Source organism: Aristolochia californica, unplaced genomic scaffold (assembly GCF_029961685.1).
Source record: "Aristolochia californica isolate CCGP_79_NKW_82.1479 unplaced genomic scaffold, dmAriCali1.0.hap1 SCAF_9, whole genome shotgun sequence".
Classification (NCBI taxonomy): domain Eukaryota; kingdom Viridiplantae; phylum Streptophyta; class Magnoliopsida; order Piperales; family Aristolochiaceae; genus Aristolochia; species Aristolochia californica.
In genome coordinates, this window is record NW_027182290.1 from 35,067,534 (window position 1) to 35,081,736 (window position 14,203).

At 35.9% G+C, this 14,203-nt stretch overlaps 1 protein-coding gene across 2 annotated transcripts; it reads left to right on the forward strand.

Annotated features, from left to right (window-relative positions):
• The first annotated feature begins 455 nt into the window (after positions 1 to 455).
• Positions 456 to 14,167, forward strand: LOC137940026 (sulfhydryl oxidase 2). Of its 2 annotated transcripts, none has more exons than XM_068784925.1 (12): positions 456 to 862; positions 2,981 to 3,005; positions 3,086 to 3,178; positions 8,593 to 8,777; positions 9,238 to 9,310; positions 9,407 to 9,475; positions 9,555 to 9,628; positions 9,714 to 9,870; positions 10,274 to 10,314; positions 13,090 to 13,236; positions 13,340 to 13,825; positions 13,910 to 14,167. In XM_068784925.1, the coding sequence occupies exons 1-11, from the start codon at positions 672 to 674 to the stop codon at positions 13,812 to 13,814; spliced, it is 1,530 nt and encodes a 509-aa protein (XP_068641026.1). In that variant the 5' UTR covers positions 456 to 671; the 3' UTR covers positions 13,815 to 13,825; positions 13,910 to 14,167. The 2 variants fall into 2 exon arrangements, with proteins under 2 accessions (XP_068641026.1, XP_068641027.1); XM_068784926.1 differs by having other exon boundaries at positions 13,340 to 13,777.
• The last annotated feature ends 36 nt before the right edge of the window (positions 14,168 to 14,203 follow it).

Genomic DNA, 14,203 nt, shown 5'->3' on the forward strand with positions numbered 1-14,203 from the left:
AAATTTGTTTTGTTTTTTGTTTACCAATTATCCATGAATTGATTATCTAAAATTTATATCATCCAATGCTAGCCAATAAAAGCATTAAGAAATTCATTTTTAATCATAAATAATAGGAAATAACATAAAATAGTGGTAATTTTGGAGAAAAAACACATTGAATTATGTAAATTTTTATATACAAACATTGCTATCATATGATTTTTATTATTTTTAGACATTATAAATATTTTTATTTTTATTATAAATAATTGTATAATTTTTTTTTTTTACTATTTTCCCTTTAATTACCTAACTAACTTGAGGAAAACCGAGACTCTAGCACGGCTGCACCTACTCTACCGTCGGAGAGGCAGCGCGGTGCAAACATCCTTCCGCTCACGTTAGCATTCGCTGTAGAAAACATAAGCACCGCGACGTGCAATTGCACGACCCTAAGCCTCTCAGCTGCGTCATTTCTCTCCCAACAAAGAGGAAGACGGATGCCTTTCCCGTTTTTATTCTCTGAAAGCGTTTCAAAACGCAGGTTGATTAAGTTTTAAGCATTTTCGTCGCGGTTCTGATAACCTGATTTATCAACTTGTTCCTTATAACACGTCGACACTGTTTCTGTGTTGTTCTTTTGGTCAGAAAAAAGCTCTGATCTGTCCTCATTTTTTCATATTAATTCCATGTCTCGCCTTATTCTGCTCTTTTTGCTGCTTGTGAGCTTTGATGGCGCCCATTCATCGCGTTCTATTCTTCGGGCCGTCAACGATCCTGATCTCCCTGATGTTGCTGTCGATCTGAATAGCTCAAGCTTCGATCAAGTTCTCAAAGAATCTCCCGCCTCGTTTGCTGTCGTTGAATTTTTCGCTCAGTGGTGAGTATATTGAATTATATTTAACAAACGACCAGTAAGTTTTTGGATGTCGTAGTTCCTCAGTTAGGCGATATCTTAAAAATGTGGAACTATTGTCTCAGATCCGAAAATCGATGATCTTATGCCAAACTTTGGCCCTATTGGTCCATTGCTAGTTAGTAATCTCGATGAACTTTTGTACCGGCGTGAGTTAGGCGAAAGCCGGTCGTTCCATACTGGGTTGGGGTCGTTGGTGGTGGATTGCCTATCGGGGCTCAGCACCAGTTATGCTTCTCCTTACTCGAGCTGACGTCAAACGAACAACAGAAGGAAACCACATGTAGTGAAATAAGATTTACAGCACTCAGTTCTCTTCACAGACCTAAGTTTTTGGATAATCTGCAGCATGATTAAGACACTTTCTTGAGATACACTGGGCCAGTGAACAGGCAATGGCTGATATGAAGTAAGTGCGTCAAGCGGCCAATTGTGTTCAAATTCAGCCACTGGGTTGCATTAGGCTTTGGAGAGCATGCTAAGGGAAAGTGAAAATCGACAAAAATAGTGCAAGACCCTATAAATTATCTTAGATCTTTACCAACCAAACAAGCTGAACAAATTAATGTTCCATTTTACTTTGTCATATGGCTATTGAACAGTTCGTGACTTATGGTTCTGAGGATGAACCTTTCTGATTTTGGGTTATAGAGTAAGATGTGCCTGAATTTTTTGTTTTGCATAACTGAGCATTATAGAAGGCTAGAACACCATGAAAATCCTTCTAATCTTTTTAGGGCTATTTACAAATGGAAGGGGAAGGGGAAGGGTGAGGGAGAGCGAGTCAGTGTCCTTAAGAAGTAGAGCACTATGAAGGAGACTTTAGATCTTAGAAATAATTACCATGGTAAGGATGAGAAGCTTGCTGAAGGTGAACAAAACCTTCTGCATGACCCACCAGTTGCACAACGAACTCAAAATATTGTGGAAGTGATGGAGTACCAATCGTAGAGAACGTGATAACAACTTTAACTTAGTGATCAAAGAATTATTTTTATCTGATCAGCTAAACACTTTCTCTAGTGATCAAAGAATTATTTTATCTGATCAGCTAAACACTTTCTCTTAGGGGAGCTGGATTATCATTGCTTTTGTTTAATAGGTTTGACATTCAGGTTTTCCATGAGCATCTTTATTCTTGAGCAGTGCTGGTCCTATAACTTTTAGCACTTTCACATGATGCTTATGGTTGCTAGAGATTTGGTTTACTTGTGAACAGTACATATCTTATCCTAAGAAATAGTCAATGTCAATCATGGGATGGAAACTGAGAGTAGTAGTTCTGAAAAAAAGAAGAGAAAAAAAAAGAAAAACAGTTGGATTTATCACCACCAAAGATCTTTCAAGAAGATCCAGAACTTTGAAATCTCCTTATGATATTAGATCAAATGAATGGATGTATGTTGAAACTCCCATAATTTAGCATATACAAAAAGCTGCTTTTGAATCCATAGACAATGTTCTCACCTTCCTTTCTCAATGCAACATGAATCTGTGCAACCTTGTATGGAGCAATACCATGACTAGTTCCAAAATTTTGATGTGCTTCAGGTAAGAATGCTTAATACATTGGCTTCACTTGGTTTGGCCCATTAAGTCAACTCGTTCATAATTTTGATTAATTTATAGGGATTAGTTTATGTGAATACAGATCTTTTTAAAAAAAAGGAGTTTGCAGATATCTATCCAATGTATGGAAGAGATCCATGATGTCTACATTGAGCACCATCTCTTGCAGTCATGACACTCTCCATTAGTTATCGATAGGTGTCTTAACTTCTTTATTGTTCATGCGAGTTGTGATGCATTTGGAAATGATTATTCTTGCATATAGAAAGAGTTTAAACAGAAAAAAACAGGAGAGGTTCAAAAGAAAAGAACGTGGCGTAAAAAGACTTACCTGATATTATTTTCTTTTATTGATGTTTTCATAGTTGTTTTTTTTTCTTTTGCTGTTAATACATAAACCCTCCTACCTTGGCTAATTAGTGTTCTATCAGATGCCTAGTTAATCTTTTGTATCTTAATCACATCTTGTTTTGGTTCTGACCACGTTCCTTTTTCTTCTGCTGGGATTTACAGGTGTCCAGCTTGTAGAAATTATAAGGTATTGTATGTTACATCTGCTTACTTCTATCTGTGTGTTCATCGAGTGAGTAATCTTCTTCACTTGCGCATATGATGCAGCCTCAATATGAAACAGTTGCAAGACTTTTCAATGGACCTGATGCTGTGCACCCTGGGATAATATTCATGGCCAGAGTGGACTGTGCTTTGACGGTATAGTATCTAATACTGTTTTAATTTAATGCTTTAAAGTTTTGACTGGTCTGAGTGCATCAATTCACTTATTTTTCAGTTTGAGCATTTAATGGAATTCAATGCTTTATGTTTATCAAATAATTGGTAGAAGATTAGTGTATATAAAACGTAGAAAGTGGGCTTAATACAGGTAGTATTGCTCTTGGTCCTTAATCCAAGATAATCATCTTGAGCTTGCAAATGAGAGTCATCATTTCCTTCATGGGTATAAATGGTGATAAATGGTGACAATCTAGTTTCTTCTTCACAGTGAGGTGTTGGAGTTTGGAACCCACCCTCTTAGCTAAACTGTCTGCCTCACCATTGACAGACATGAGTCCAGAAGATCTGAGCCATCCTGTGACACCAATTCAGTAAATTTTAGCTAAACCACATGACATCGCCATTAACATCTTAGGAAATTGTCCTTGTATGGTATGTGGTTGATTCTTGCTGTGAAATTTTAGTTATGTCTTTTCAAAGAACATATTGAAGGGTGGGAAGCTCTTATCTCAAGTTCCTGAATTTATGTGCATCCCAGGCTCTTTATTTGAGTATGTGAAACAAGTCATTAGGAGGTGAATGATCTCATTGGTTAGGGGTTTGTATGATCTTAAGTTTATTAGTTGGAAAATGGACCTAACTTGGCTAATTATTTTTGGTGGAGCAGGACACTATTTTAAAAGAACATGAAAATTAATTTGGTCTCATGCTTTTTTATTAAATATATTTTTGGCTAATAACCAGATTGTAGGGACAAATTAAATTTATGTTGCTTTCTCTTGCTTCTGTCATTTGTGATGTAGGATATTCCTACTACCTTGACATCCTTTGGATGTTCATTCTTCTTTTAACTTTCCCTTATTGGAAATGAAGACAGTGATACGAGGAAAGGATGATACAGAATAATTCCATGTCCTGTTCTTTCTAACTTATGAAATTTGTCTCCTTTATTTTTTTTTTTTTATAATTTGGTAACTATTATGAAAGTTATCCTTATATGCTACTCTTTATGGTGAAATTCTTCACTTTTGAGTGTGTTTGAATAAGAAAAGTGCAATCTAAATTATCATCTAACCTAAGTCCTACTAAAAATTACATGCTTGGGAGTATCTGAAAACAATGAGAAGGAAGTTTTATTATAGATGAAATTCCAGAAGGAGAAATGTACACCAATCTGGGAATGAAACTAAAATCATACACAACAAAATACAAAAGCAAAGGCAAAGCCGCTCATGTGGCAATTCATTCCCCTCACCAAGGTGTTTCTGAGAGGTCTCATTTCTAGCTTAAGAATCAGCAAACGTCGTTTGCTGATTCTTAGGGTATGAACCTAAGAGATGTTTAGGCTATGGCATATGATCTCTACCACATCAAAGAGCTACTTGAAGTGCACTAGAGGAAATATCTTCCCAGAACCTAGTTGATGATGATAGCCGAATACCCTTCAACCATGAGTAATGCAATGAACTGACCAATGTAAATGTGAAGTCTTTGGAGAAGGACATAGCTTTCAATTGCCATCATCATCGAGTTTTAACTGTTGAATTTCTGGAAAAGAGAAAAATTTCACTAATTTGTTATAGTTTGAGTACATGAGCATCTATTTATAATAGAGGAAACAAGTAGAATTCAATTACAATTAAACTACCCTTATCCCAGATACACCCAAAGTTACACTAAAAGATAAGTCCTAGAACAATTGAACAACTAAACATAAATAGAAGACTAACATAACTAAAACACCTTATAGTGAAACTATTCTGTGAGACTCCTCATAGACTCTACTATATTAGTTTTGGCTCTTATAAGGCTTATTGTTGTGAGAGTCACGTAAGATTCTTTCATACTTGTTCTTCAACACTCCCCCTCAAACTGGAGTTTATAACTTCAGCTTGTAATGAAAAGGATTCTTGGTCTTCAATCTTCATTGGCTAAATTTTTTTCATAGATCCAAAGTCTTCATCTTTTGTTCTCCCCCTTGAATATTTTGGTCACATAAAAATCACCACAGCATGTGGAACAAAATAACTCTTTCGTGTACTTCTTCTACTTCTCCCCCTCAAGTTGGGGATAAAAAATGACATATAGACCTAGCTTGGACAAAACATAATGTGGGAAAAAAAATACTTCTAACCGTACGACAAAGTTTTATACACGAGTCAAAATGGTCATAGTCTAAAACATATTCTGCTCAATTTTAAAGGCGGAAAAACTGTTCAACTTTAGTGCATAATAAAAAGACTACTCATTTTTTGAGGGTAGCTCAAACACAAATCACTTCTTGATTGATGAACAAAAGACTTGACTTAAGCTGGATGTTGGGCACACTCTTATACTTTTTAGGTATTGGGTTTAGGCATTGTCGAAATGATAAAAATACAAGATGATAAATTGAAGAAATACTATAGGAAAACAATTTTAACCTGAAAGAGGCGAGTATGCAACACTCATACTTTCAGAATGACATTTTTATTTTTATTTTGAAAACTAAGGAAGATTATAATGGTAGAATTTAATAAATTTGACCAAGTATAACTTGTTTGAGGTGACTAAAATTTTTTGGAGTTAAATATGCCGAAGATACATAACCAAATAACAAAAACACAAAACCTGAAAGCAACATTGAAGCAAGATATTGCGTACCTTGAATGAGCACATCATAGAGTGATTAAGTTTGACCAAAACACTGATTAGAAGAGAAATTTGAATAAAAAACCCGGATTTTAGGAGAAAAACTCAAGTAACGACAATGCATGGAGAGATAGTAGGAGAGAAAATAGGAAAAAAATAGAGATTTTTGACAGAACTTACCTTTGACACTTTTGATATCGATATCTCCAAAAATATTGCTTAGAATCACAAACGGTTTGTTACTCAAGAAACTAGACTCAAAGAGCTTTAAATTGATATCAAAATTGATATAAAGATTCATTCTTGAATCTTTTATGACCTCTTGATTTTTTTTTGTTCTGTAGCTTGACCCTTCCCAACTCCAATGCGAATATCTCTTTAAATATAGATCAAATTGTCATGAATTTTTCTCCTTATAAAACTAGACTTCGATACATTTCATCCAAGTATAATTTTTCTTCATTAAATATACTTCTTTTGAGATAAAGAATCTGACAGATTTTAGACTCTTTAATCTAGTAGAACTAAGTACTCTTTCTTCTTTGGCCAGCATGACCATTGACTCTTCCGAGACCGATATCTCCCTCTAGAAAACTTAGATTGAGAATTGGTTGGATATGTAAGACAATAGACTTACAGATCTTTCTTTTGATGTATAATTCTGCATATAAAGTTTCGTTCTTGATGGTATAAAACGCCTTGAAAGTCGAAGTTTTCTGTTGTTGCTCAAACCTCTTTTCTAGTCTAACCTTTTCTACTTCAAATATCAATTTCTCTTTGTAGAAAACTTTGATTGCTAAAATTCTTTTTGTTTTGGAAAGTAAACTCGAAGATATTTTCGTCAATGTATAATTTGCAATATGAAAAGTTTAGTATGAAGGTGCGAGCGCCAAGAAACCATCGGGTACTAGGACACAAATGAAAGAAGAGAGATAGAATACGAACCTAAACTACTAGAAATGATAGATCAGAAAAAAATCACATTATCTTTGTGGGTTGACCGATTCAACTCACAAAACCTGCTTCGATACCATGTTGAATTTTGGAAAAGAGAAAAATTTCACTAACTTCTTGTAATTTGAGTACACGAGCCTTTATTTATAATAGAGGAAACAAGTAGAATCCAATTACAATTAAACTACTCTTATCCCAGTGACACCCAAAGTTGAACACTAAAAGATAAGCCCTAGAATAATTTAACAATTGAACATAAATAGAAGACTAACATAACTAATACACCTTTAACTGAGATTCGTCTATGAGATCTCCTATGAGACTTCTTGTTGTGAGAGTCACGTAAGGCTCTTCCATACTTGTTCTTCAACATTAACCATTCTCCTATGGGAAGGGACCACTCAGTGGGAGCCATAAATGTACATTCATTAATATCCATGACCAATTCTCCATTATTATAGTACTAGTAGATGGCTTTATGAATTTGCTTGCCTAAATAGGATGCTCTGCATGACATTTTATGCCATCCACCTTCCTCCACCCCACCCAAAATTGAATGATGTGCACCACATAAAGGTTCATTTGTTCCACTCCTTCCAAACACTCATGAGACACCCATAATCGCAACCTACAACAATTTCTTCCCCTGTCTCCTTTCAAGAAACCAACTGACTTTTAATGAAGTCACCTCTCTTATGAACCTAATCAAGAGTATTGTTATAGTAAAAAAATTAGAATAATACTCCTCCCTTCCCCTCAAATAAGAGAAAGAAATTTTAACACATGAATGAAAGGATGTTTTTTGGAACATTATAAAAAAGCTTCCAAAAGAAGGAAAGAAAAAATGGAGAAATTTGCAAAAAGATGTTGTTCCAACAAGTTGTCTAGAAATTGCAATGGAGAAGAAACTAAAAGGACAAAAAACTGGGTTTTTGGGTTGCCTACTATATTTGTTCTATTGCTTGTTAGAATATTGTTAGTGGGAACAGTCCCACATGGATCAGTTTTAAAATAATCCTATAGTTATTAGTTAAGAAACGGCCTTTAACTTGGCTAGTCATTTTGGGATGGACCTGTACCTAACTTTAACATAGTATGAAACTAGGATATCGGCTTTGTAGGACCCAATCTCTACCCCTTTTAGTTGGTAAGTTGTTTATGTCATTCATGTCTCAACCTTGTTGTCTGTTTGTGTAAGCTTGGATGTGAGGGGGGAGTTTTTGTTAAGGAATAGTCTCACATTGCTTAGTGAGTACAAATATCTTAAGTTTATTTGTTGGGAAAAAAAACTTTTGAAGGTGGCTAGTCATTTGGGGATGGGCCTTGGACCCAACTTCATATGGTATCAAAGCAAGTACTCATATGTGGGCCTCCACCCAAATTATCAACATGTAGAGCCACAAAAGAGGGCCTACACGTGAGGGGGAGTGTTAAGGAATAGTCCCACATGGATTAGTGAGTTGAAAAATTTTGAATTTATTAGTTGAAAAAAAGTTTCCTAAGTTGGCTAGTCATTTTGGGATGAGCCTTGGACCCAACTTCATAGTTTTAGAGGGGATAGTCATAAATGTTAAGAAAAATCCAGTGATTGTTAGTTGAGAAATGACCTCCTAACTTGGCTACTCATTTTGGGATGGACCAAAATCCAATTGTAACAAATATATTTGGTATTATCTATAAAATTTCTCTTGTATCTTCTTTGTTACTTTTCTTTTCTTTCATTAAGTTTTCATACTTCAACTCGTGCTGCAAGATCTACTATTTGGTGATTAGTCCCTATCTTGTTTGAATGCGTGGCAGGACAGACAAATACAGAGCTTTGTAATAGGTTTTCAGTTCGCCACTATCCTATGCTTCTTTGGGGGCCCCCTTCTAAGTTTGCTGCTGGTGGATGGGAACCCACAGAAGATAAAAAAGGTGAAATATTGTACATTGATGATGGACGAACCTCTGAACGCTTGCTTAACTGGATTAATAAGCAAATGCGCAGGCAAGTTGTTTTTACTCATGCCTTTGTTTTGCTTTCATGTTTATTTTAATTGACGTGAACTTCTGTTAATGGCTATTTTTAATGTAATAGTTTCTTGGCAGCCAACATTGTTGGTCATTATTTTATAGCCTTTTATTCCATTATAAGTGGGACTACTTAGTGCATCCACAGATTAAAAAGTTTTTCCTTTTGAGACACTGTTTGGATTAGAGCAGAAGAGACAAGGAAAAAGAAAGGAAGTTCTCTGTTGGTGAAATACTGTACAATATGATCGACAAACAAATGCAGGCTTGCTAACTGGGTAGTTCTGTTCATTGGGTTGCGATATTGCCTATGGATTGCATTATTTGGTTTTCTTTTAATAGCCTGTATTTTCCGTTATATGAACTTTTTAACCTCTTCATGTGCTTCAAATGGATTGTGTGTGTCCACAATTTCTTAAATGTTTGTTATTTTTCAGTTCATTTAGCTTGGAAGACAAGAAATATGAGAATGAAGATATGCTAAGAGTGAATGCTTTGGACCCTGGACAGGTCTTTTCTTCATAGATCCTTTTCTTTTCCAATTCATTACACATTTGATCATTTAGAGAAATTTGACTGGAACTTCTATATTTGATGATTTCTAAGATTGCTCGAGCTGTCTATGATGTTGAGGAAGCAACAGCAAATGCATTTAACATTATTGTTGAAACTAAGGTAGAGTTTGCCTTGATCTGTGGCTTTTTTCATATCTTAGATGATGACTGTTTCTAACCATACCTTGTATGTGCTTCAGATGATTAAGTATGAAACTCGGGCCCCTCTTATAAAGTTCCTGCAGCTCTTAGTGGCTCATCACCCTTCTAAAAGGTTACAGAAACCATTGTTTGTTCAATATACTTCCCATGTGTAATCTACACCCCATGCTCAATATTCATACTGGATCATGCATCAGGTGTCGAAGGGGAAGTGCAGAAATACTTGTAAACTCGGATGAGTTTTGGCCTTCAAATCTGTTGTCAGAAACTCAACAGGAAGTTTCTCCCTCTCCTGAAAAGAATATGCTCAAGAGTTTCAGGATTTGTGGCAAAGATGTTCCTCGTGGATATTGGGTGTGTTTCTCTATTCTTTTGGCACATCTCAAATTTCTGATGCGACTTCATGTCTGTACCACTCACACTTACACTCATGCACTTTACCACCGATGCCACCACCGCCAAAAAGATCTTGTTTTTGTATTTCTTGTTTCTCATTTTGGTTCCATAATTACTGGCTGTACAACCTCTTTTGATACTTGCAAAATATGGCAAATGCATGGTTCATATTTTGCAGGTGAAGTGCACTTCTGGTTATGAAACAAAAAGCTTGTTTTCATATTTTGTATTTCCTGTCTCATTTTGTTTCCATAGTTAATAGCTGTGCATCCTCTTGGTACTTGCAAAGTATTGCAAATGTATGGCATGCATTTTTCAGGCAAAGAGCATTTCTTATTATATAACATGCTAAGTTTTGCAGATCTTTTGTCGAGGAAGCAAAAATGACACCAGGGGCTTTAGGTATGATGACTTCCTTTTCGGTACATTTTCTTGGAATTTTGGTGTTATTAGCAGGAGAATTGTGCTGTACAATGCTTTACTTAATGATTTTGTTACTCAACAGTCTTGAGTAGTTCTAGATGTAGTTCACTGGTTATTATCAAGTTTGGGAGTTGTTGCCCGTCACTTCTTTGTTATTGTACCATGATCTGCTGTCTGAGTTTCATGTGTAATGAACAGGCAAGTGTATTTTCTTTTTTTTTATGAGAGAATCGTGCTGTCCAATTCTTTTCTTAATGATTTTGTTGCTCAACAGTTTTAGTTATAGATGTAATTCATTCATTATTATCATGTTTGGGAGTTGTTGCCCATTACTCCTTTGTTATTGTACCATGCTCTGCTGTCCGAGTTTCATGTGTAATGAAAAGACAAGTATAGGTTTCTTTTTTTAAAAATGAAAAGGCTAGTATTGTTTATGATTTAGCAATTTATTGGTGAGATATTTTTGTTTATAGTATCGGCATGCTCTTGAGTCTCCAACGGCTGTGTCCATTTCTTTTTGAGGTTTCGTGTTACTGTCCTTATTAGTTTATCCTTTCACTGGCTTTGAATTTTTTTTAAAAAAGGCAAATACAATCAATTAATAGGGTTACTCTAGCTGATAGAAAGGAAATTTTCCCATGACTCTGACTTGGTCCGAAAATCTGTTTGAAAGGAGAAAAAGATGTATTCTCGGACAGACTTGCGAGTGTCAAAGTTTGAAGGGTGACTGATTAAGAATGTAATGGAATCACCTTAGTTTTTAAAAACCAGGAGTAAGTGACATGCAAATGCAAGATATCTTGGATGTGGAATGCCATCAAATTTTATGTTCAAGCTCAGGTTTTGAAATGTAAATGGAAACACTATGCATGAGAATCTTTATTTCCCATTTCTTTTTGTTTCATTAGGAAGTTCTAGGCTTTCCAGCTACAAGCATTTGCAAGACTGTTTTATGAATATGTTAAATGGCAAGTAATGGCCTTCACCACTTTTACAAGTTCAATTAAAAGTGGTAATTGCAAAGTGCACTTCTTGCCATGGGACAGCAGAGAACCTGGTGAGTGCCTGGTAGCCTGTGAAGCTTAGGCTACTGGCCTGCGTACTCCCCAATGGTAACAAGTGATTCAATGACCACACAATTCCAAGACAGATGATGAGAATACATACCAAAGATATCAGATACCCGTTAGTGTGCACATGAATATGCCATCTAGTAAAGATCTGTTTATTCAAGGTTTGTGGGAGAGAGTAGCAGTTGTGACACTAATACTTTTTTAAAATAAAATTTTACTAGTTTAATTATTCAATGTCTGTGGGTGTTACAAAAATGTCACACTATTCTATGCCTCTACTAGTGTTCTGCATGAATCAGACTGGTTATATGAGATGAAAAGTGTTGGGAGAATTGTCCTACATCGGTTTGCACTTGGGAAGATTTTGTGCTTATTGATTGGAAGAGGTTTTCCAACTTAGTGGGCAATGGCTGAACTTTTAAATATGTCAAAGTGAAATCTGTGTTCTTGTTTTTTTATGTTGTTTAGCTAATGTGTATGCTCTGGCCCATATGTGCATCTTCTCCATGTCTTGGGTTGCGGTCATTTGTTTACGCTTTGCATGAGGAGTGGGTAAAAAAATAGGTCCATGCTCCACATCTCAGGTTAGTTGTCTTAAAAGTCAGAGAATATACGGAATTGGAAGAGATTCCCAAATTGCTTTCAAGTTAAAACATCCTGTGATTTTTTATTAGGTTTCCTGACTTCTGCTAGTTATTGTGCTAAAATTTGGTCCAAATCCATCCCAAAATGACGAGTCAAGTTTGACAATCTCTTCCCAAATAATAAGCACAAGATCTTTTTTATCGTGGGTTTATGTGAGACTATTCTTTTTTTTTTTTTTTTTAAATGATGTGAGACTATTCTTACACCATTGCTCATATGTGGATCCCTTATACCTTTTATACATGGACAATATTGGGGGGATAGGTACCTTCACATACCCACTTTTGATATTTTGTTAAAATTGGGTCCAGGTCTATCCCAAAATGATTAGGCAAAGTTAGAGGGCCTTTTCCCAAGTAGTAAGCGTGAGATCTTTTTCCCAAGTAATAAGTACAAGAACTTTCTTATCATGCTTCTACATGAGACTATTCTTAAATTTTTGGGGGAGTTGGCGTAGCTTCAGTAATCTAATTGGATGTATTCTCTTTCCTGTGTTTTCCCCTTGGGAAGTCTTGTTTTCCTTGTTCAGTAATCTACAGCAATTCCATTCAGATTTGACACTTTCATATAACCAAATTTTGTAACAAATTTTGATACCCAGGAGCAGCAGGCAGTTACGTCCTGTAATGACTGGTGGAGTTCAATAGCAAGCATGTTACATTTTTTTTTTTTTTTGTTTTGTTTTAAGGGTTTGAGTGGTTGAACAATATTTTCTATAGTTGCAAACTGGTATTAACATAAACAACGGGGATATAAAAAAAAAAATTGTTTAAAACTCAACAAGTATGACAAAGCCTTCCAAGGAGCAGCAAATGTCCCTCAACTTGAGCATGAACTAATCACAGTCCATTTTTGAAGGTGGTACAGCTTATTGCCTTTGTTTTCTTGTTTAAATCCCACTTCACATCCAAGTAATTGTTTGTTTGCACTTGAATTCTTTCCAAAGTGCTATATCTTGTCAGAAAGTCGTCAAATGAATTTGGAATCAAGTTCATTTGTTGCTTCCTCTTCTATTAAAGTGGGTTTTCTTTTGCAGCTGTGGTTTGTGGGTCCTTTTACATTCACTATCTGTTAGAATAGAGGATGGAGAGAGTCATTTAACATTCACATCTATATGTGAATTTGTACAGAACTTCTTCATTTGTGAGGAGTGTCGCCAACATTTCTACAAAATGTGCTCCAGGTAAGATGTCAAACGCTGACCTAGTTATTTCTCTATTTTTCATTGACGGTTCCAAAACTCTTGAAGAGCAACGTTCATTGAGTAATTTCTATTCTTCTTGAAGTGTTTCTGTTCCCTTCAACTCAACACGGGACTTCACCTTGTGGTTGTGGGCTACACATAATGAAGTTAACAAGAGGCTAATGAAGGAAGAGGCAGACCTTGGAACTGGGGATCCAAAATTCCCAAAGATGATATGGCCACCAAAACAGCTTTGCTCTTCATGTTACCTCTCGTCAAGCAAGGAAACCAATGGCTCAGTAGGAATTGATTGGGATGAAGATCAAGTGTTTAAGTTTTTGGTCAGTTACTATGGCAAAACACTTGTTTCAAAGTCCAAGGATCTTAGTGATTCCTCGAGTGGAGAAACAGCAACTGAGGACATAGCAGCATCTGCTCATGCAGTGGCAGTACCTGTGGGGGCTGCATTAGCCATTGCGGTGGCAAGCTGTGCATTTGGAGCTCTCGCATGCTTCTGGCGATCACAGCAAAAGAATCGGAAGTACTTACACCATCTACACTCTTTAAAGAACATATGATTATTAGGAGGGTAAAGTTCATTTATGGCTCTCTAGAAAGCGCTGTTCACTGTCGATGGATTGGTAACTCCCAATTCTTTCCTCTTAATTTTCAGGCCTAGGAAGAGTTGGAGCTGAGATTTTGGCTGGGAAAACAAAGATAACCTTTTTGAGAAGGAGTTGAAGCTTGAGCTCTGAGGCTTAATGGCTAACTTATGTGGAATCTGTTTCTCGTCTCCTTTGGCTATCCTTTTTGTTTTATCAGAAATGTTGAGTTCATATCAAAATCCTAGTTAGACGCTTGTAACAATCACATTTTTCACTTGGTTTGTACATTATATTCAGTCATCTCATAAATAGTCGCAATCTGTAAAGACTCTTATCCTTCGTATGCTTGCTATATATACGTG

Bases quoted from the DNA above. Each gene is read 5' to 3' on its own strand.
- LOC137940026 (XM_068784925.1), top strand. From the start codon at position 672: ATGTCTCGCCTTATTCTGCTCTTTTTGCTGCTTGTGAGCTTTGATGGC. The intron at 9,476-9,554 runs GTAGAGTTTGCC...TATGTGCTTCAG, and splicing joins ACATTATTGTTGAAACTAAG to ATGATTAAGTATGAAACTCG. The intron at 10,315-13,089 runs GTATGATGACTT...TTTCTTTTGCAG, and splicing joins AATGACACCAGGGGCTTTAG to CTGTGGTTTGTGGGTCCTTT.